The 23,738-nt window shown below is 42.1% G+C and overlaps 1 protein-coding gene across 24 annotated transcripts in view; it reads right to left on the minus strand.

Moving 5' to 3' along the window:
- Positions 1-23,363, minus strand: part of mki67.S (marker of proliferation Ki-67 S homeolog) — a 42,733-nt gene extending 19,370 nt beyond the window's left edge. For 13 of the 24 annotated variants that reach the window (XM_041570331.1, XM_041570332.1, XM_041570329.1 and 10 more), the window contains exons 1-13: positions 22,940-23,239; positions 19,685-19,797; positions 17,382-17,463; positions 16,935-17,050; positions 16,158-16,221; positions 14,316-14,346; positions 12,330-12,971; positions 11,976-12,214; positions 5,911-7,267; positions 5,614-5,723; positions 3,923-4,094; positions 2,442-2,573; positions 68-840 (exon numbers count right to left, since the gene is read on the minus strand). In XM_041570331.1, coding sequence (XP_041426265.1) covers positions 68-840; positions 2,442-2,573; positions 3,923-4,094; positions 5,614-5,723; positions 5,911-7,267; positions 11,976-12,214; positions 12,330-12,971; positions 14,316-14,346; positions 16,158-16,221; positions 16,935-17,050; positions 17,382-17,463; positions 19,685-19,776 — 3,810 coding nt within the window. In that variant the 5' untranslated portion in view covers positions 19,777-19,797; positions 22,940-23,239. 24 annotated transcript variants of the gene reach the window in all.
- Between the last annotated feature and the right edge of the window lie 375 nt (positions 23,364-23,738).

Genomic DNA, 23,738 nt, shown 5'->3' on the forward strand with positions numbered 1-23,738 from the left:
ATGTCCACTTACAACGTTAGAATACAGGTAAAATAAATTTAGACATGTCTATATAAAGTAAAAATACCTCTCTAACAACAAGTGTTGTCTTTGGAGGAGTCTTTATTAGTTGTTTCATTCCAAATATTTCTTCTATTGGGCGAGTATTTTCTGTTGGGGTGCTCATAAGCTGACTTAAACCTTCCATGTCCTCCACTGGTTGCCCTTTCTCCTTTGGTGTTCTCATTATACGTTTGATTCCCACCATGTCCTCCACGGGTTGCCCTTTTATCTTGGGGGTTCTCATTATACGCTTGACTCCCACCATGTCCTCCACGGGTTGCCCTTTCTCCTTGGGGGTTTTCATAATGTGTTTGATTCCGGTCATATCTTCTACTGGGTTTCCTTTAACCTTGGGTGTCCTCATAATGCGCTTAATGCCTGCCATATCCTCAACAGGCATCCCCTTCTGTTTAGGAGTCTTCAAAATACACTTAATGCCAACCATATCCTGTGTTTGTTTCGGTGTTCTCAACATTTTCTTTAATGCCACAGGATCAATAACTTGCTTTCCTTTTTGTTTTGGTGTTCTCATAATCCTTTTCACACCAGTCAAACCCATGGTTTCTCTCTTTTTCTTTTCTGGCTTTGCTCCCCCTTTTACAGAGTGGTTTCCATTTAATGTTGCAGTCTCCTTTTCAATCAGTTCTGAGTCTTTGGAAGTTTCAGATATCTTCTCGATCCCTTTGGGAGATGCCGGGGACACAGGACTTCTTAGAAGACGGGAGACTGCATCACGACTGTATTGTTTCTTACGTGTTGTAGAAGGGCTGCCATTTATTGGAGAAACAACCATTTCACCTGCGTAGTGGAGGGGAAAAAGTTAAACATATGGTAAAGACATCTACAATCCATGTATATTAATAATAAAGAGGCTTCTGTAGCAGTCCAAGTCCGTGAGTTGGAAATGATGTTTCAGTGGACAACTTGAAGGTATGAAACGTAACAGGAGTAGTTAACTACTAACATTGTACTTTAAGTTCAGTACATACAATTCAGCATCTCCAAGTCAATTTGAGGCTTAAAGGGATTCTGTTGTGATTTTTATTGTATGGCTTTTATTTCAAACTTTCAATGTGTACATTGCATGTAATTCATTCTACCAGTCACATTTCATTCTTAAGTAAATTATTAATTGTAATATCAGTATGTAGGCAGCCATCTGGGGTCATTTTAGCTGGTCATGTGCTTTCAAAAAAAAGCACTTCACATAAGTTGTTTCCGTTACTAAGGGCAGAGACAGGCGGATAGATTCGGGGAGATTAGTTGCCCGGCGACAAATCTCCTTCTTAGGGGTGACTAATCTCCCTACCAGTTAGAATGCAAATCGCCGGCGTGATGGCGCTTGGGAGTGCTTCGTTTTCTGAAGTCGTCCGAAGCTTCCTCGTAATGCAACGAAAAACTAAGCGTTCAGTGCCATCCCACCGGCGATTTGCATTCTAGCTGGCGGGAAGGCAGTTCGGGGAGATTAGTCGCCGCAAAGAAGTCGCCGGGCAACTAATCTCCCTGAATCTGCCCTAAATGTAACTGAAAGAGTGGAGACTTGGGGTAGCTGGACTTGTATTTTTACTACTGATTGCAGTTATCTGGTTATCTTTTCCGATAGGCTGCTTTGAGGGAGGGGGGGGGGGTGATCATTCCAACTTGCAGTGCAGCAGTAAAGAGTGACTGAAGTTTAGCAAAGATCAAGTCACATGACTTGTCAGCTGGGAATGGCATTTCTAGCCCAATGTCAGATTTTAAAATTAAAAAAATGTTTTGCTCTTTTGAAAAACAAGTTTCAATGCAGGATTCTGTTGGAAGAGTGCTATTACCATTTTGTAAGATCATCAGCATGTAACCTTAAAGGGTATTTAAAACCCAAAAAAAGAATGGACATAAATTTACATAGTTGAGCCCAAAGCTCAATATTAGCCAGTCGATAAATGCAAATCTCTCAAATGATAAAATAAATCAAGGTACAAGTTTACATACATTTGTTCTGGTTTTAGAGCCCATTTAAGACAAAGTTCTTTGAACTAACCCGTCCACTAAGGGTAGGGCCACATTGGGCGTTTTGGGGAGATTTGGTCGCCTGGCCTTACCCTAAAGATTGTAGGAATTGTGAAGCATTTATAATACATAACATCTGTCCTACCTAACAGGTGTGGTTGTAGTAGGTTTTAAAAAAAACTACTACTAGTTAAACAATCTTCAGGTGAAAAGGTGCAACTAGGAACTGAGAATATATCTTATAGATATTTAACTTTAGGGTAACGACACTAGGCAAATTTTGTAACATCTTGTAGTTAGAAAATGAGAAGAACATGCTTAGGGGCAGACAAGTTCAAAAATGCAAGACTGATACTAGCATGTATTCACATCACAACAGTTTGACATTTTAATAAAAAAAAAATACTAACCTAACTCCTCTGGAGTCTGCATCAGAGACACATCAACAATTAGAGCTTGTGGAGTGTTCACCTGAAGGCCACCCGAGCGACCACTTTTTCTTGGTTTAACCTGTGCAGGTGTATTAAACAGCTCACTCATACCTAAAATAAAGAGGCTTATTCATTTATAGGACTGGAATGTTTACATAAGAAAATTGCTCCCATGTCAGAAAGTTTTTATTAAAGATGCTATGTAATTAACGTATATTTTGCAATTCAAAACATTGTTTGAGAACTACACATTTCATAAGATCTCATCATATAAGCTGCAGGCAGAACAGATTTAATTTCAATTAGCCAAAGGTTACTTCTTTGCTTTAGAAGACTTATTGAATAGTTGACGGTAGACTTGAGTCTTCTTATTAACTTTGCTAGTCAGTGCAAATATGAGTCTGAAATCTGTTAACATTCACATAGCAAATATCTCTGCTTGGATACACCACTGCTTCAGTATTGCTTGTCCTACTGACAGCTCAGCAGCTTTTGGCAGGAATATATTTTGAGGGTACAATTTAAATTATGGATTTAGAATACTACTTTCTTCATGGCTTAGGTTAAAACATATTGCTTTGTGGAGCAAGCTGAGCTTTCTATTATTTGGCATCATAATTGGGAACAATGTGCAATATCTTTGAAAGGTGGTATGTCTAAATATTAAAGGGATACTGTCATGGGAAAAAATTTTTTTATCAAAATGAACCAGTTAATATTGCTGCTCCAGCAGAATTCTGCACTGAAATCCATTTCTCAAAAGAGCAAACAGATTTTTTTATATTCAATTTTGAAATCTGACATGGGGCTAGACATATTGTCAATTTCCCAGCTGCCCCTGGTCATGTGACTTGTGCCTGCACTTTAGGAGAGAAATGCTTTCTGGCAGGCTGCTGTTTTTCCTTCTCAATGTAACTGAATGTGTCTCAGTGGGACATGGGTTTTTACTATTGAGTGCTGTTCTTAGATCTACCAGGCAGCTGTTATCTTGTGTTAGGGAGCTGCTATCTGGTTACCTTCCCATTGTTCTTTTGTTTGTCTTCTGGGGTGGAAAAGGGAGGGGGGTGATATCACTCACATCAGCAGTAAAGAGTGATTGAAGTTTATCAGAGCACAAGTCACATGACTTGGGGCAGCTGGGAAATTGACAATATGTCTAGCCCCATGTCATATTTCAAAATTGAATATAAAAAAATCTGTTTGCTCTTTTGAGAAATGGAATTCAGTGCAGAATCCTGCTGGAGCAGCAACATTAACCGATTCATTTTGAAAAAAAATTTTTCCCATGACAGTATCCCTTTAAGGAGTCGCTTGGTATAAAAAGGGCCGATTTCTTTTGTCAGCATCTCTTCTGAAAACTGACGCAGCAGAACATTTGGAAAGCGAAGGCGGTTTGTCAATGTGACCTCAAATACTGATAAAACGTTTAGCACTGGTGTTCTAATGGTTTGCAAACCTACCTGTGAAGCTTTCATTTTGGTCATTAATGATTTTAATAGCTTGGTTTTGCACAATTTTAGGAACATATCCAGTTGGGTTGACCGTTCTTGTATGAGCTCTTCCAACAAGGATTGTGGCAGGAGAATCTGCATGTCCTGTACCACTGCGGTCAATAAATCTACGTGCTGGAGTCTAAAATAAAAAAGTTTAAATATAAGGCAGCCATCAGCACTGATGCTATTATACTAAGATAACAAATATTGAAAGGGATGTAAAGTCAAAAAACTAAATTCCTTAAATGGCTACACTGCCTAAAAATAAACCTATACTTTTTTTCTGCGCTCCAGCTCCCCACTCGCACTTTAGCCTTTATGAATTCCTCGTCCCGGCCAGCTGGTGGCTACTTAACTTCAAAACAATATCACCTCCCCAGAGTACTGAAGTGTCAGGGAAGCAGTGTTTGAAGTTGCTTGTCAGGGAGGTTAGCTTTAGTCATGGACAAACAGATAAATGTACCAGTTATCCTGCTTGGCACCCCTTTCGAACTCGAAGTAGCTGGGTTGAGAAATTCATGCATGCTGAAGTCCGTGTAAGTGGAGAATAGGGGGGAGCTGGAGCACAGACTATCACGTTTTTATGGAAACTAAACAGATTTTTTTAATTAAAGCATATTGAAGATAGGTTTATTTTGAGGCAGTGGACCTGTGAAAAGTAATTTTACTTTGACTTTACATCCACTTTAACACATATGAATAAACGTTTAGACAAAAATCACTACGTTAACAGCAAGATAACCTTTCATCCAGCCAGCTGCCTCCCATTAAACAGGCTGGGAGATATGCTTACCATGGCACCCGGCAGACAAGGGAATTTTAAATAACATTTGCATATTTGTCCCTTTATTTTTGTAGCTAAAACGGATACAATGGTCACACTGCTGTTCATATTTAACTGTCCCATGACATTGGCATATTTTTAGCACCTGTTTGTACCTAATTTTTAATTCTGTTTAGCTTCTGTATTGTATTAATGTTATATTAATAGGTACCTCCAGCTGTCACTGAAAATCTGCTTCAAATAAGCATCTCATTTAAAGGGCACCTATGATTGGAAAATAGTTTTCCCCACCCTGAGGTGACTCCAAAGTATGCTTGGTGAAAAACTACTAGTTTGGGGGGGGTGTAGTTATTGAGCAACAAGCCGGGGGGGGGGGGGTGTAGTTATTGAGCAACAAGCCAGTGGCTGGCCATGCTTGGTTTGGTATATCACATGCATGTTCATAATGAGGGAGACAGGAGGCTCTCATTAAGTGCAAACGTATTTAAAAAGGGCTGCCCGAAAGCCACATTTTTGTACAAAATAGTATTTTCGGCAATTAGCCCACACCTCCAAAGGAGAAACAATTGTCCACTCAAAGTTGCCCTTTAATATGAAATGCCAGCTGTAATCCAGTTCTCTCTCTTGTAGGCTTATTGGCTCTTACAGGGTTAAGTCGGTTGCTGAAAGCAAGTCAACATTACATACTTACTCTCACTGGCAGCCAAAAAAAAAAAAACTTATGAGGCACCAATTATAAAATATAATCATTGCATCTGTACCTAGAAACAATTTTCTAACAGAAAACAGAGAAAGCTGGGATAAAAGTATTAAGATAGCTAAGAAATAAACTATATATAATTGAATGCTACAACAAACTTGTCTAAATAAATACCTTTGGTTTTTGTTTTCTCTTGGTAGGTACTGCTTTGTGAGCTTGCTTTTCAGATTTCTTGTGATTTTTTGGAACACCAATTCGTACAACATCAGCCCATGATTTTGCAACTGGAAAAAGGTTCAAACATAACCACTGATAAATTATAGATATAACTTGTTCTATCAACCTCAAAAATGTTTTTATAGCTTAACATATTGGTAAACAGTTTTCATTGGTTGAGCAAAGTTATTTTCCCATCATCAACTATCGTCTAAAAGATATCAGTTTCCATTTTGACAACTGCAAATAACTTACCAAGCAAATTAGCTTCAGTTGCCCCACTTCTTCGCCTGGAACGCAGAATTTCAAAAGTTTCAAGTTTTCTACTCCTTCTTCCTGGTGTTTTCTTTAAGGATATTGACTTCCGCGATTTCCTTGGTGTTTGGGCAGACAGTTCATTTTCCTCAGTGTTAGGAACATGGACATAATTTAAAGGTGGTGTATCAGTTTGTGAAATTGAGAAACGTCCTTTTGAATAAATAGTAGCAGGAGACTTCTTGGCAGGTGTAACCTTGGCCGGGGATCGCTTGGCTGGTGAGAACTTTGCCGGGGTCATCTTTGCAGAAGATCGTTTGGCTGCTTTAACATTGGCAGGAGACCGCTTGGCTGGGGTCATCTTAGCCGGGGATGCCCTGGCAGGAGACCGCTTGACTGGGGATGCCCTGGCCGGAGACCGCTTGGCTGGGGATGCCCTGGCCGGAGACCGCTTGGCTGGGGTCATCTTGGCCGGAGACCGCTTGGCTGGGGTCATCTTGGCCGGAGACCGCTTGGCTGGGGTCATCTTGGCCGGAGACCGCTTGGCTGGGGTCATCTTGGCCGGAGACCGCTTGGCTGGGGTCATCTTGGCTGGGGTCATCTTGGCCGGAGACCGCTTGGCTGGGGTCATCTTGGCCGGAGACCGCTTGGCTGGGGTCATCTTGGCCGGAGACCGCTTGGCTGGGGTCATCTTGGCCGGAGACCGCTTGGCTGGGGTCATCTTGGCCGGAGACCGCTTGGCTGGGGTCATCTTGGCCGGAGACCGCTTGGCTGGGGTCATCTTGGCCGGAGACCGCTTGGCTGGGGTCATCTTGGCAGGAGACCGCTTGGCTGGGGTCATCTTGGCAGGAGACCGCTTGGCTGGGGTCATCTTGGCAGGAGACCGCTTGGCTGGGGTCATCTTGGCCGGGGATGCCTTGGCAGGAGACTGCTTGGCTAGGGTCATCTTAGCAGGAGACCGTTTGGCTAGGGTCATCTTGGCCGGGGATGCCTTGGCAGGAGACCGCTTGGCTGGGGTCATCTTTGCTGGGGATGCCTTGGCAGGAGAACGTTTGGCTGGGGTAATCTTGGCCGGGGATGCCTTGGCAGGAGAACGTTTGGCTGGGGTAATCTTGGCCGGGGATGCCTTGGCAGGAGAACGTTTGGCTGGGGTAATCTTCGCCGGGGATGCCTTGGCAGGAGACCGCTTGGCTGGGGTCATCTTGGCCGGGGATGCCTTGGCAGGAGACCGCTTGGCTGGGGTCATCTTGGCCGGGGATGCCTTGGCAGGAGACCGCTTGGCCGGGGATGCCTTGCCAGGAGACCGCTTGGCCGGGGAGGCCTTGCCAGGAGACCGCTTGGCCGGTTCAAAAGTTTCCTAAACATGCATAAGAGTAAAGTATTATTCACTGCAAACTTTTACTGCTGTACCAATATTCAATTATAAAAGAGTATAAAAGCAGTATCGTCCAAAAATGTTATGATGGCAGTGCATGGCTGTGTTTTTTTTTTTTTTATACCCCAGGCTATTCGTGTTCGCCTAAAAAGATATACAACAAGGGGGGGTGTGAATGTAGTGATTGGATTCACTGTAGGGTCGTCAATGACTATAGTAAAGATCCACCTAGGGGGGTATTAAGTAGTACCTGGAATAATGTGTTGCTTTGAAAATACAGCATCACAGCTGTGTAACGTTCCACTTAAGATATACTGATATACAGAAATTAAACTTTCTGTCCAACTTCTGTGGTACCGAGGGCCAAAATTTTACTGGTGGTGGAGGGCCGATAATGGCAGTCAGTGTGGGCCACTCCCCCTTTTAAACCACACCCATGTCACCACAAGAACTTTTAAGATCATATCCACAATAACTGTGGTAACACCAAAAAAACAAATGGTTGGTGCTCACTGCAGGGAAATCCCTCATGTGAAAAAGGAGATTTAGTGTACTCACCGTTAAATCTCTCTTCAGTCACTTGGGGGACACAGGAAACGCTGGGGTATAGCTGGTGCAACTAGGAGGCGGACACAATAAAAATACTAGCTCCTCCCTCTCTGGCTATACCCTTCTGGAGGCGGAGCCTAAACAAGTTTGTACCAAAGAATTCAGGTAACGCTTAATAATAACAAACTACTAACCATATCTGATCAGTCATGAGACCCCTTATCCAGGGAGGGAAGTCCTCTGTCCCCAAGCGACTGAAGAGAAAGATTTAACGGTGAGTACACTAAATGTCCTTTTCTCCAGCGTCTCCTTGGGGACTTAGCAAAGCTGTCCCCTAATTTCTGGGTGGAAAGGATAGGCCTACGTGGATGAAACCACCGCAGCTTGAAGTACCTTCCTACCGAAGCATGCGCCAGAAGCCAAAATTTTTAAATTTTGTGAATGAGTCGATAGAAGACCACGTTGCTGCTTTACACAGCTGTTCTGCTGAGGCTTGGTTCCGGAAAGCCCAGGAGGTGCTAATCCCCCTGGTGGAATGTGCCTTGATCTTGAGTGGTGGTTTTTTACCCCTGGCAACATAGGCCCGTTGAATAGTTTGTTTTATCCAGTGTGATATGGTAGACTTAGAAGCTGGTGAACCCTGTTGAGGCCCCACCGGTAAAACAAACAGAGCATCGGATTTGCGTACAACACGAGTCCTGTGAAGGTAAAATTTGAGAGCCCTGACTGGACTAAGTGAATGTAGCGCCACTGCTTTCACAATTAGAAAGCGAATCACAGAAGGTTGGAATGATGATTTCTTGGTTTATGTGGATTGCCGTAACTACCTTGGGTAGAAAGGACGGGACTGCATGTAACACTGCTCTGTCTGAATGGAAAACAAGGAATTGGCCTTTGCACGATAAAGCACTGAGCTTGGATACCCATCTTGCTGAAGCTATGGCTACTAAGAAGATAGTCTTCAATGTGAGAAGCTGTAGAGATATGGAAGCCATGGGTTCAAAAGGTGTTTCTTGTAAAGCCCGTAGAGGTCCCATGTGGGAGTCGGTGCCCGAATAGGCGGTGCTAAATGTGCCACTCCTTGTAGAAAAGTCTTTACATCTGGAAGAAGTGCCAGGTGTTTTTGGAAAAGTATAGACAAAGCAGACAGTTGAGATTTTAGTGATCCCAATGAGAGACCCTTGGACAGGCCCTCTTGGAGAAAATCCAGTAAGATGGGAATGGACAGTTCTTCAAAGTTCAAATTTTTCTGTTGACACCACTGCTGATATGTATTCCATACCCTATGATAGGTCTTTGCAGATGCAGGTTTACGAGCTGCCCGCATTACTTTTACGACAGCGTCAGTAAATCCCTTACGCTTTAAAATCTGGGTCTCAAGCGCCACGCCGTTAATTTGAGGCTTGATGGGTTGGGATGATGAATGGGACCTTGAGTGAGAAGGTCCGGCAGTGGAGGTAGCGACCAGAGATCTTCTATGGATAGCTTTACAAGATCCGAAAACGAGGTTAGTCTATCTGGGAGCTATGAGGATGAGTGTTGTCCTCTCTCCATGGAGTTTCTTAATCGTTCTTGGAATGAGTGGTAGAGGTGGAAACGCATAAGCCAGTTGAAAATTCCATTCGGCTGTGAGTGTCTGCGTCTAACGCTAGTGGATCCCGGTACCTGGCTAGAAGTTTGGTACTTTTCGGTTCTGACGGGTGGCCATCAGATCGACCTCCGGTACTCACCACATCTGAGTTCTCGCTGAAGACTTCCTCTTTGAGCAACCATTCTCCTGGGTCTAATCTGCTCAGAAAGTCTGCTTCCCAATTTAGTAGCCCTGGTATGTAAATGGCTGACAGGATGGTAGGATTTGGATTCGGCCAAATACTTCTGGCTGGCCGAACCGAATCCTAATTTGCATATGCAAATTAGGGGCAGGGAGGGAAATCGCATGACTGTCACAAAACAAGGAAGTAAAAAAATGTTTTTCCTTCCCACCCCTATTTTGCATATGCAAATTAGGGTCCGGATTCGGTTCGCATTCGGCCTAATCTTTCGCGAAGGATTCGGGGGTTCAGCCAAATCCAAAATAGTGGATTCCGTGCATCCCTAGGGAAAATGAAATGAAGGCTGGTTGGTCATTGGCACAGTGCACAGCAGACCCCGGTGACAATCCCACGTTGGAGGGTGCCAAACAATAACCTCCTACTCTGTGTAGGGGTTGTGACACCCCCAAATGCCAGAATATGGACTAAACACACAAGTAGAAAATCACGACCTTCTCCTGAGGACACAACAAAGAACTGGTTTAGGCTCCACCTCCTGGAGGGTATAGCCAGTGAGGGAGGAGCTAGAATTTTTATTGTTGTTTCCTCCTCCTAGTTGCACCAGCTATACCCCAGCGTTTCCTGTGTCACCAAGCAGACGCTGGAGAAAATTGTAGTCATGTTAAAACATACCCTTAAATCGGTATTGACTCATCCTCCCCTGCAGATAATACTTCAACCACCCAACACATGATTAAACACCTTAGGGGCCCTTAACAACAATTTCCAAATGCTAACAAACCCCAAGAACAAACCCCTAACAGACTTACATTCCACAGGTAGCGTAGGGCAAGCAGAGAATAGCACACACAAGCAACACTGGGTAAACAGAGAATGGCACACACACAAGCAACACTGGGCAAGCAGAGAATGGCACCCCCACAAGCAACACTGGGCAAGCAGAGAATGGCACCCCCACAAGCAACACTGGGCAAGCAGAGAATGGCACCCCCACAAGCAACACTGGGCAAGCAGAGAATGGCACCCCCACAAGCAACACTGGGCAAGCAGAGAATGGCACCCCACAAGCAACACTGGGCAAGCAGAGAATGGCACCCCCACAAGCAACACTGGGCAAGCAGAGAATGGCACCCCCACAAGCAGCACAGGGCAAGCAGAGAATGGCACCCCCAAGCAGCACTGGGCAAGCAGAGAATGGCACCCCCAAGCAGCACTGGGCAAGCAGAGAATGGGACCCCCAAGCAGCACTGGGCAAGCAGAGAATGGGACCCCCAAGCAGCACTGGGCAAGCAGAGAATGGGACCCCCAAGCAGCACTGGGCAAGCAGAGAATGGGACCCCCAAGCAGCACTGGGCAAGCAGAGAATGGGACCCCCAAGCAGCACTGGGCAAGCAGAGAATGGGACCCCCAAGCAGCACTGGGCAAGCAGAGAATGGGACCCCCAAGCAGCACTGGGCAAGCAGAGAATGGGACCCCCAAGCAGCACTGGGCAAGCAGAGAATGGCACCCCCAAGCAGCACTGGGCAAGCAGAGAATGGCACCCCCAAGCAGCACTGGGCAAGCAGAGAATGGCACCCCCAAGCAGCACTGGGCAAGCAGAGAATGGCACCCCCAAGCAGCACTGGGCAAGCAGAGAATGGCACACACAAGCAGCACTGGGCAAGCAGAGAATGGCACACACAAGCAGCACTGGGCAAGCAGAGAATGGCACATACAATACAAGGAGGAAAGGCAAAACAGAGCAAGAGACAGGGAAACCTATCATTCTAATATGTACTACATACAGTGACAAAGTGCTGTTGCCCCATTAGCATTTTGAATAAGGTGTGAACAGGTGAACAATGTGGGCAGTTTCAGTCTGGGTCTCAGGTGTGAACAGTACAGGCCTTTAGGATATAAACAATAGAGGTGTAACAGGTGTAAACAATGCAGGGGGATCACAGTCTGAATTTGAGGTTTAAGTTAAGAATTTGAGGTCAATTAATCTCTGTAGCGATACCTTTTAAATCTTACATATGGTAAACAGACATTATGTGGGGGGCCACAGAAGGGGGGTCGTGGGCCAACAGTTGGACAGCCCTGCTCTACAGTATGCTATTTATAATTGTGCCCAATACTTTTACCAATCTGACCCTCCCTGGTTTTCTAGGATGGGGCAAACGTTGGTAAAACAGTTTGGAAGCCGGAGTTCCCCTTTAAGGTTTTAATCTGCAGCTGAAAAGTCATCCAGCAACTTTATAAATCAGGTATATATTTTTAGTTGCAATATTGTCATGCCACATAGAACAATAAGGCAAATCAATTCCATGACAAAAGAGTTTCTAATCGATTGAAGTACCTTCTGAAAATTTTGAGCATAAAAACCCTACCTTAATCACAGCTTGTTTGAAACCACCAAAGCTCTTTCGAATAACACGAGTTGCAGCAAGTGATAAACTTCGTCTTGAAGGTGTTGCACCTCTTTGAAGAGGAGAGTTTGGAGGAAGCCTTTTATCAAAAAACTCTGGACTAAGATGCCCTCCAAATGAGACCCTTTTTCTTTTTGGAGTCGGCTCAGGTAATTCAAGCTCAGAACTTCTTCGTTTTTGCGGTGGTTTTGAGACTTGAGCTATATGAATAAAACATACATTAAAAAAAAAAAAGTTTTAATCAACGGTAGCAAACATAAGGGCCTCTGTCTAAAGATTTTTGTGCATAGTACGGAACAAATTCAAGACCCTCACCGTTTACGTGTAAGTCCTTGGGAGATGCAGATCTAGGAGACCTGTTTCTTGACAGAGGTAAAACAGAGACTCCAGATTTTACAGGTGTCTGTTCTTTGGAAGTACTCCGTCTACGACGTGGAGTTAGCTTGTCATTAGGCTGTTTTTGTCCATTATCTTGAAAGCTGATTGAGATTTCTTCATGAGGCAGCTCAGAAACAGATTTGGCAGGAGAATCTCTCTTACCACTAAGCCTTTGTTGCTTTAGTTTTGTGGACGGACGCCCTCTGGATGGACTTTTCAATGCACTGGCAGTTTTCTCAGACAGTGTTGCTGATTCAACATGAAGTTCCTGACTTTCAAACTGCAAGGTGTTATTGAGGCTCGATTCCCGTGTTCCCTTAACGTTTCCAAGGCTTCGTCTAGTTGTAACAGGAGTAAAAATACAATCTCCATTCTCCATGATCTGCTTTGCTGGCGTTTTTGCATGCTCTTGTTTTAAGTGAACTTTATTTTTAAGCATCTCATACAGTTCACCAAATGGTGACAAATCTTTCTTCTCTCTTGAAGAACGTCTATGGGGCGATATTGGGAGAGAGAGGCGTGTGTGGGTGGTTCTAGAGACATTTCCTTCTGATTTCCGAGTGAGCTTACTCGCTTTACCTGTAAATTAAAAGTGCAATGGTTGTGATGTCAAGAAAATAAAATCTAACTGTTCCGCATACATTTAAAGGGAAAGTAAAGTCTAAGGCTAGAAATGCTGTATTTTGTATACTTAAACTTACTGCACCACAAGCCTAATCAAACAAATGATTTATGCTTTCAAAGTTGGCCACAGGGAGTCGCCATCTTGTAACTTCGTTATACATCTTTGCAAGACCAAGACTGTGCACATGCTCAGTGTGGTCTGGGCTGCTAAGGAATCGTCATAAATTATCAAAACAGCACAAGTCTCTGCCAGAAGCATGCCTGGGAAGGCAGGTGCTCATTCTGCTGTTCATAAGTATGATTATTTCTCTGCAGAGCAGTTAGAGACCGCCTGACAATTCCTATCCATAGAAGTAAATGAAGGGAGAATTTCACGTTTCTGTAAAAACGGTACACATTTTTTAACTTAAGTATATTGGAGAGAAGTTTCTTTTTCATCAAAGAAAGGAAATTGGGATTTTATTTTTTTGCCTTTACATGCCCTTTAAAGGGGACCTGTCACACAAAAAAAATTCCAAATCCTATTTAATCACGTTAGTCAAGCAAAATTAACTTTAATTACACTATATAAAATTATTTGAATCTTGTTTCCTTCTTTCTGGGAATTCATAATTATAGCAAGCAGGCAGGAGCCATTTTGTGGACACTTATTAAGATAAGCCTTGCATCTTCTCAAAATCTTGTTTGTGCACCAGAATGGGGGACCTTATGTCCATCCCCATGCCCTGACTACACAATTAAACGATGAAGAAAACAAGGGGAATGTGGGGAGAGCAGTGACATCTCGTAAGTGCTGAATGGAAAGTGAAAGTAATTGCCTTTCCCGCCCCTATGCCTCAGGCATAGAGGAAGGGCAAGCAATATTTAATTGACAGCCGAGATTTTTAAACGAGTTTACAACAGCTATGAATGGATAAATAAAAAAAAGAGAACTTGGATTTCAGGTTTAATAGGAAAATTACTTAGTATACAGCTTTTTATGTCTGGGTGACAGGTCCCCTTTAAATGCAATTTACTTCTGGCCTGTTCTTTTAATGGCATGTTTTCTTCAAAAACTTTACAGGCAATGGCATATGGATGTGTATCTTGTCACAGCTTTCCCAGACAGTTTAAATTCCACTAGCTGTGCAGAGCTGCAGTACCAAAACAAAAACCAAAGTCTCATTCACAGTCCTCTTACACAACAGAACTGACACTGTTCTTTTTTTCCCAGATCCAACTAATCTATGTGAAGTTATTTCACTTTAGAATTATTTCAGACCTTTAAAAAAAAGAAAAAAGAAAAAAAAAAGAAAATACCTTTGATTGATGATGGCTCATCTTCAACCAACTAAAAAAAAAAAGAAAAAGAAAAACAACATTTAGTTACAGCATATTAAAAATCTAGCATAATTTATTTTAAAATCGTTATCTCTAGAAAGCCAATGCATCCAAGGATATTATATATATATGATGAGGAGTGCCAGCAATTTTAAAGGGAACCACATGTAAAAAATACTATTAATACAACTATACCAATAAAACAGTAACAATAGCTTTGCATAATAGCAAACAGCAGAACACTGCAAGTAGTCAGAAGTAATATACAGATATGGTACCATGTAATCCAGAATGCTCAGGAAATGGGGTTTCCTGGATAAGGCACTCTGTAATTTGGATCTCGTTACATTAAGTACTTACTAAAATTCAACTTTTTCTCAATTTAATAAAAAAAAAAAATTCCCAACGGAGTCCCCTTAATTTACCAATAATTATTCTCTGAAAAATTGGCGACAACAAAAGTCATGAAGAAATGGAGTCATTTAGAATCGCAAAACGGTTTAGATTTGTCGATTCAAAAATGAGAATTTATTGCACGTCTGAAAAACCCAAACTTATCCAACTAGTGCAAACAGCCTGAGAACTAGAGAAACATGAAGGTAAAAAACATGTTTAATTGTTAATACCATCTGCCATTGACTACCTGTCAATATCTAGATGATTTTGACATGTTTTAGTTGGAGTATTTTCAGATTCTGATTTTAAGCAGCTTTTTACCATAATAAATATCGAAAAAATGCAAGTTCTTTTTTCCTTCTTAAAGTTGTTTTTTTTTTTTAACTCAATTGGAAAAATTTGAGGCTTGATATACAGGCCCCTAAGACTTGAATAATTTAAACATTAAATAACAGGACTATTTTGACTCCAATTAGGGATTAAAGTTTCTTCACTGGGATTATGTACAAGGCACAGAGAAAGGAAATCTGTTTTAAAATTTTCAGTTATTTGATTAAATGGAGAAATGGTTCCTGTAATTTGGAGCTTTCCGGATACCTGGTTCCAGTATAACTAGGGATGCACAGTTTGAGACTCGGCCGAATCGTTCTGCCCGGCAGAACCAAATCCAAATTTGTATATGCAAATTAGAGGCAAGAAGGGAAATTGCGTGACTTTTTGTTACAAGACAAGGAAGTAAACAATGTTTTCCCTTCCAACCCCTAATTTCCATATACAAATTAGGATTCGGTTCGGTATTTAGCCAAATCGTTTGCAAAGGATTCGGGGGATCGGCCGAATCCAAAATAGTGGATTCGGTGCATCCCTACACATAACTGATCCCATACCTGCAATTACATATATTTCAGAGATATAGATATATATATATAGATAGAGATATATATATATATATATATATATATATATATATATATATATATATTATATATATATATATATAGATAGAGAGATATATATATATATATATATATATATATATATATATATATATATATATATATATATATCCGTAGAAAATGCTTCCAAATTGAAGCTTGTTTTATTAGATCGACGTTTCGGTCCACGCAGGAACCTTTATCAAGATAAGTAAAACATTTAAGTGCAAGTGCTCTCTGTCGGGCGAGTATAAAGCACTTGCACTTAATTGTTTTACTTGTCCTTGTGTGGACCGAAACGTCGATCTAATAAGCTTCAATTTGGAAAATCCCGGTGTGCTTCAGCATTGTGTGTGTGTGTGTGTGTGTGTGTGTGTGTGTGTGTGTGTGTGTGTGTGTGTGTGTGTGTGTGTGTGTGTGTGTGTGTGTGTGTATCTATCTCAAATTTTAATATACTATAGATATAGACGATAATAAAGCCAACTTTCACCTTGCTGCTTAAGGAATTTCCCCCTGTGGATTGTCTGTGAGGGTTCGTCGGTGGTTGTTCAAACCTATGAAAAACATCATCCAATTTAAATTCATTTCAGAGACACTGTAAATTTTGATTACAATAAAACTTGTGGGGCCTGAACATCAATTAACCCAGTGTGATCACCCACTGTAAATGCTTAGAAGCTCACTACTATGATACTATGAACTATAAATTCCACTCCTATCAATGGTCTAAAACAGTCAGTTTCCTCAGTTTCTATGACCCATCCATGAAGGATTCAAGCAGAAGCCATTCTGACAATATCCCCTCTGAGAGATGGACCCCACAATGCAATTTACATATCAGCTAATCATCTATTAAGCCACCTTTTGCATAATGTCAAAACAATTAGATTCAATTCGGATAACAAACAGTATATTTAAAAGCCGGGCACCAAAAAGGTGGTTAAATCTATAATATACAGCTTTAAGGCTATAAACATCCTGTATAATGAGTTACAACAATTGCCCCAAAATTAGAAGGGACCAAAAGGGAGTTCAGAATCCAAATGCTTCCAAGTAAACAGAGACTTCTTAACAGGTTATTAATGCATAAAACCTACACAGCAGAGTTCAACAGGCTTTATGCACAATGAATATGGTAGTTGCAGGGGGAACTGTGGGAGACTTACTTTTTTCCCCCCCCTTTGGCCTCTTAAAAGTATGATCTGGTGTTCAAAAAATATGATCTTCACATTAGACAGATATTAAAAAATAATAAAACAGAACATACCTAAAAGAACGATCAATAATAGTAATTATATCTCCATGTTTGAGAAGCTCAGGTTGCTGAATTGCTATTCCATTTAACTGCGTTGGGTTGACGGCACTTATGTTGATGACAAAGACCTAGAAGTTTCACATGATATTATGAGCTTTACAGAGAACAATGTAAAGACAACCATTTCTTCCCGAAGAAGTGTGTAGATAAACGTACACTGGCAAAATACTTTTTAAATAGCAGAACAAATGTATCTTAAACCACCCAAAACACTTCCACCAGTTACAACACTGCAACAGTATTAGGTTGAGGTTAGTTATTGGTTTTCAATTTTTTTTGCTAAGGCACATTTGGAGGACCATTCTTAGCTTAGGGCTCCCCTTACCAAAAAAACGGTTCCAGGTAGAAGAAACTATAACGTGTATATTAATATCTATATTAATTTGATCACAGTGATACCTCTTTGTTTGCTTTAACTTCAACTTTGCAATGCTCTTTGGAGACATGTGGCAGCTGAATACGGATATCGCATTCTGATTTCCTGTAATGAAAAAAAAAACAAAAAAATCAGGGGGATTATATATGATAAAGGCCCCAATGTGGGCCAAAACGTTGGACACGCGAGTGATGATTTAATAAAATTCACTTTGACTGAACTATTAGTGCGGGTCCATTCTGAAGATTGTATGTCATAACTTGACCCAGCACCCACCAAAAATCAGAAGGGATTGAGTGCAGGTACTTTCTGAACACACACCTCTCTCTCTCTCTCTCTATATATATATATATATCTATATATCTCTCTATATATCTATATCTCTCTCTATATCTCTCTCTATATCTCTCTCTATATCTCTCTCTATATCTCTCTCTATATCTCTCTCTATATCTCTCTCTATATCTCTCTCTATATCTCTCTCTATATCTCTCTCTATATCTCTCTCTATATCTCTCTCTATATCTCTCTCTATATCTCTCTCTATATCTCTCTCTATATCTCTCTCTATATCTCTCTCTATATCTCTCTCTATATCTCTCTCTATATCTCTCTCTATATCTCTCTCTATATCTCTCTCTATATCTCTCTCTATATCTCTCTCTATATCTCTCTCTATATCTCTCTCTATATCTCTCTCTATATCTCTCTCTATATCTCTCTCTATATCTCTCTCTATATCTCTCTCTATATCTCTCTCTATATCTCTCTCTATATCTCTCTCTATATCTCTCTCTATATCTCTCTCTATCTATCTCTATCTATATATCCAAATTTGACTAAAGAAGAGAGATACTATACGGACACTGAAAGAAGATTGTTCCATTATTTTGAATTGGGAAGTACTGAATCCAGCAGGATTCGGCCGAATCCTTCTGCCCGGCCCAATCCTTCTGCTTGGCCAAACAGAATCGGAATTTACATATGCAAATTAGGGATGGGAAATTGCGTGACTTTTTGTCACAAAACAAGGAAGTAAAAATAAAATATTTTCACTTTCCAACCACTAATTTGCATATGCAAATTAGGATTTGGTTCGGTATTCGGACAAATCTTTCGTGAAGGATTCGGGGGTTCAGCCGTGGATTCGGTGGATCGCTAATTTTGAAATGGCCAGAAAAGGATGTGGGGGGGTGTTCTAATGGATTATTGTGATTATCGGTCTGAAGTTATGAGGCAACTGCAAGATAAATATACATATACTTAATTGAAAAGGGACCGGAAGAGATGTTTAAAAATAATATTGGTACGACTTTGGAAAATGCATTGTTGGGCACTGGATGAGAAGATATTTTTAGTACAATATCCAATTTATCCTGTGCTATATTGCCTCACTAAGGTTGATAAGAATGTGAGCAACTGCCCAGGCAGACCAATTGTCTCATCAAGGGGTGTCTTATTACATCCAATTGGGTTATTAGACTTACATTTGCAACGTACAGTGCAAGCTTTGCCTTACTTTTACTTTTTGAAAGATCTAATTTTTTGCAGAGTATATCGGAAAGGCCATCTAGAATCCCTGAATCAAATGAATTAAACATGCTTAATACCCCTGTTCGTTTTACATGAAAAGAATATACACTTCTTAGATGTGGAGATATTCAGAAAGAGAATACCTTGGGTTATAAACTCTTCCGAAAAGATACAGATAGAAATAATCTATTATACCACACTAGCTTTCGCCCTCCAGGTAGTAAAAAATCATTAACATACTCGCAGTTCTTAAGGACTATGCGGAATAATTTTGAGCAAGACACCTGTGAGGTGCAAATGTAGGCGCTCTGTGACTGGTTTACAGATAGGGATTACAAACAAGAACTTTTAGATATAACCCTCAGAAAGGCAAGACAATATGAGGAAAAAGAGTAAGCACAGCAGGTTGATGAAAACAAATGTATTATATCCACAAGTTATGATACAGACTCATTCATATAATTAACGAAATTGCTAATCAAAATTGGGACATCATAGAGAGTGAAAAAACCTTATCTAAAACAATTAAACATAGAAACATATTTTTCATTTTGCACAGCCTATTTAGCCAGTTTTTATTTTTACCCTGAACAATTCCTTCAAAATATTACCTAGTTCATTTCAGTCCTTCATGATAAAGATATTCCTAAACAAAGGATATAACATCTATGCTGCATACACTTTTCTTTGTTCCTTTCATATATGATTTTTTTCACAGGTAGGTTGACAATAAAAAGCGGGGTGGGCATAAAAATAGTAAGCAAATTGCACTTTACATAAAGGAAGAACTTACCTTCCAAATAGACAAGAAGTTGCAGTAAGTGGAAAATGGGTCCCATCGGTGCCATTCCTTTTAATCACAACAATTTCCCCAAAAAGAGGCATCGTCCAACAAGGCAATCTTACCTACGGATGAGCAAAAAAGAGGAACCAGAGTTAATGTTAAGTACACAGTAAAATGTTCCTTCCAGTGTATATATCCACGGGAGTAACAACTTGTGAATTTTGTTTTCCAGTCTGATGGAACGCACAAATATGCACTGCAAAGGCAAGTGTTAAATGATTTCATCATGTCCTGTGCATCTGTACCTATGGCAGAATAGTGTTTTGTTTTTTTTTAATTGAAAGCCGGAGTACGTGCTTTCAAAAAGTGCAGGTGCTCCCATTCAGTCCTACCCGAAGGCATGGGCTCCAATACTCAAGTGCCCCAGGCCAAGCAAAGAAGCAACATGAGTCGATGGGCCCACCTATGCCGGAGCTAGGGTGAGTCCAATCATCCGACCCCCCGGCACAGGCAAGGGACCTCAGACTCCCCTTCACCTCACGGTTAGGGGAGTCCCTTTAACCCTGGGTTCTGCTGAAGCTCCCCCAAGGGCACCAATCCATTGCATGCTATAAAGCCCAAAAGGTCTGTGAACACCACAGCCCTGTGAAAAAATGTACACAAATTTTTTTTTCAGTGCACATTTTGTGCCATTTCTAGGCTACTTTTGAAGTGTCTCTAGGCTAGTTTTGGGCTTGTTTTGTAGCCGACTTCGGCTGGGTTTGAAAATTAGCCCTGGCTAACCTCTGCTGCATGGCTGTGATATCAGACAGTGGATGGGTAGAGATATCAGACAGTGGATGGGTAGAGATATCAAGACAGTGGATGGGTAGAGATATCAAGACAGTGGATGGGTAGAGATATCAAGACAGTGGATGGGTAGAGATATCAAGACAGTGGATGGGTAGAGATATCAAGACAGTGGATGGGTAGAGATATCAAGACAGTGGATGGGTAGAGATATCAAGACAGTGGATGGGTAGCGATATCAAGACAGTGGATGGGTAGCGATATCAAGACAGTGGATGGGTAGCGATATCAAGACAGTGGATGGGGTAGCGATATCAAGACAGTGGATGGGTAGCGATATCAAGACAGTGGATGGGTAGCGATATCAAGACAGTGGATGGGTAGCGATATCAAGACAGTGGATGGGTAGCGATATCAAGACAGTGGATGGGTAGCGATATCAAGACAGTGGATGGGTAGCGATATCAAGACAGTGGATGGGTAGCGATATCAAGACAGTGGATGGGTAGCGATATCAAGACAGTGGATGGGTAGAGATATCAAGACAGTGGATGGGTAGAGATATCAAGACAGTGGATGGGTAGAGATATCAAGACAGTGGATGGGTAGAGATATCAGACAGTGGATGGGTAGAGATATCAGACAGTGGATGGGTAGAGAGATCAAGACAGTGGATGGGTAGAGAGATCAAGACAGTGGATGGGTAGAGAGATCAAGACAGTGGATGGGTAGAGATATCAGACAGGGGATGGGTAGAGATATCAAGACAGGGGATGGGTAGAGATATCAAGACAGGGGATGGGTAGAGATATCAAGACAGGGGATGGTAAGATATCAAGACAGTGGATGGGTAGAGATATCAAGACAGTGGATGGGTAGAGATATCAAGACAGTGGATGGGTAGAGATATCAAGACAGTGGATGGGTAGAGATATCAAGACAGTGGATGGGTAGAGATATCAGACAGTGGATGGGTAGAGATATCAGACAGTGGATGGTAGAGATATCAGACAGTGGATGGGTAGAGATATCAGACAGTGGATGGGTAGAGATATCAGACAGTGGATGGGTAGAGATATCAGACAGTGGATGGGTAGAGATATCAGACAGTGGATGGGTAGAGATATCAGACAGTGGATGGGTAGAGATATCAGACAGTGGATGGGTAGAGATATCAGACAGTGGATGGGTAGAGATATCAGACAGTGGATGGGTAGAGATATCAGACAGTGGATGGGTAGAGATATCAGACAGTGGATGGGTAGAGATATCAGACAGTGGATGGGTAGAGATATCAGACAGTGGATGGGTAGAGAGATCAGACAGTGGATGGGTAGAGAGATCAGACAGTGGATGGGTAGAGAGATCAAGACAGTGGATGGGTAGAGAGATCAGACAGTGGATGGGTAGAGAGATCAGACAGTGGATGGGTAGAGAGATCAGACAGTGGATGGGTAGAGAGATCAGACAGTGGATGGGTAGAGAGATCAGACAGTGGATGGGTAGAGAGATCAGACAGTGGATGGGTAGAGAGATCAGACAGTGGATGGGTAGAGATATCAGACAGTGGATGGGTAGAGAGATCAGACAGTGGATGGGTAGAGAGATCAGACAGTGGATGGGTAGAGAGATCAGACAGTGGATGGGTAGAGAGATCAAGACAGTGGATGGGTAGAGATATCAGACAGTGGATGGGTAGAGATATCAGACAGTGGATGGGTAGAGATATCAGACAGTGGATGGGTAGAGAGATCAGACAGTGGATGGGTAGAGAGATCAGACAGTGGATGGGTAGAGAGATCAGACAGTGGATGGGTAGAGATATCAGACAGTGGATGGGTAGAGAGATCAGACAGTGGATGGGTAGAGAGATCAAGACAGTGGATGGGTAGAGAGATCAAGACAGTGGATGGGTAGAGAGATCAGACAGTGGATGGGTAGAGAGATCAGACAGTGGATGGGTAGAGAGATCAGACAGTGGATGGGTAGAGATATCAGACAGTGGATGGGTAGAGAGATCAAGACAGTGGATGGGTAGAGAGATCAGACAGTGGATGGGTAGAGAGATCAGACAGTGGATGGGTAGAGATATCAGGCAGTGGACGGGTAGGGAATAGGGATCAGACAGTGTATGGGTAGAGGGATCAGACAGTGGATGGCAGCAGCAATATGTCAGAGGCAATGTCAGGAAGCGCACGGGTTAAAGGAGACTGAGCTCAGCGTGCGGCCGGTGGAGAAAATAAACAGAGAGGCGGCCGCTGTCAGAGCACAGGCACCGGTAAGTCGCACACAAACAGCCGCTGAGGCAGAAGCATTTATACAGCAGAGGAGGCGGCCTGTGAGGGACTCTAGCAGCTGAGACACAAAGCCGGGAGAAAATTGGCGGGCTCCTGTCTCTGAGGAAAGCGGAGTCGTAGAACAAGCAGGAATCATGTGGCTGCGGACGACTAAGAAGGCCGAGCGGCGGCCACTGACCTGTAAACTGAAGTTTTGATCCCCCCTCCGTTTAGTCCATTAACTGCAGGAAGCAGAACGAAGCAGCCGGACCTCCAAGTACCGTGACACGTCCGTTTCCAGAGACTCTGTAGCAATTACTCTGCGCAGGCGCAAAGCGCCTAGGTGAAAGCAGCTAGCTAGTTTCTTTCCTCTCACACTCTGAGATATCCTTCCGCTCCCCCGCAAGACTTTAACAACTAATCCCTGAACTAAGGAAATTGTAGGACATTAGCTACCGTACGCTTTTACTTCCATTGTTATGCGGCACGCTATCTTTCTGTACTCACCAGCCTCCGGGAAGCGCCACTTCGCCGAACTATTTTACCTGCGCGCACGCCCACCTTTCTGATTTTTAATGATTTCGAAAAGAATTCGAATTCTCGCGCGAAGCCGGGCCATTGGCCGGTGGCTGTGTGACGTAACCTGAGGGGGGCGTTGCGGAATTGGGAAGCCGTGGGCGGGAATTTAGCGGCGAAATTTCATAGGGCAGTTTGAGGCGATGTGGAATAGACGCAATTACTTGATCAAAATGTGAAAACGAAAGTAAAGTCACTTGGGTGAGTACAATGTGGTAGAGAAAATGTCTCCTTAGAGTCTTCAGAATGAAACAAGAGCAATGTCCAGTTTGCACAGTTTAAAGGGATAACTTTTAATATGCTGTAGAGAGTGATATTCTGAGACAATTTGCAATTGTTTTTCATTTTTTATTATTTGTGGGTGTTGAGTTATTTAGCTTTTTATTTAGCTGTTCTTTAATTTGCATTTTAAACCATCTGGT

Source organism: Xenopus laevis, chromosome 7S (assembly GCF_017654675.1).
Source record: "Xenopus laevis strain J_2021 chromosome 7S, Xenopus_laevis_v10.1, whole genome shotgun sequence".
NCBI lineage: Eukaryota > Metazoa > Chordata > Amphibia > Anura > Pipidae > Xenopus > Xenopus laevis.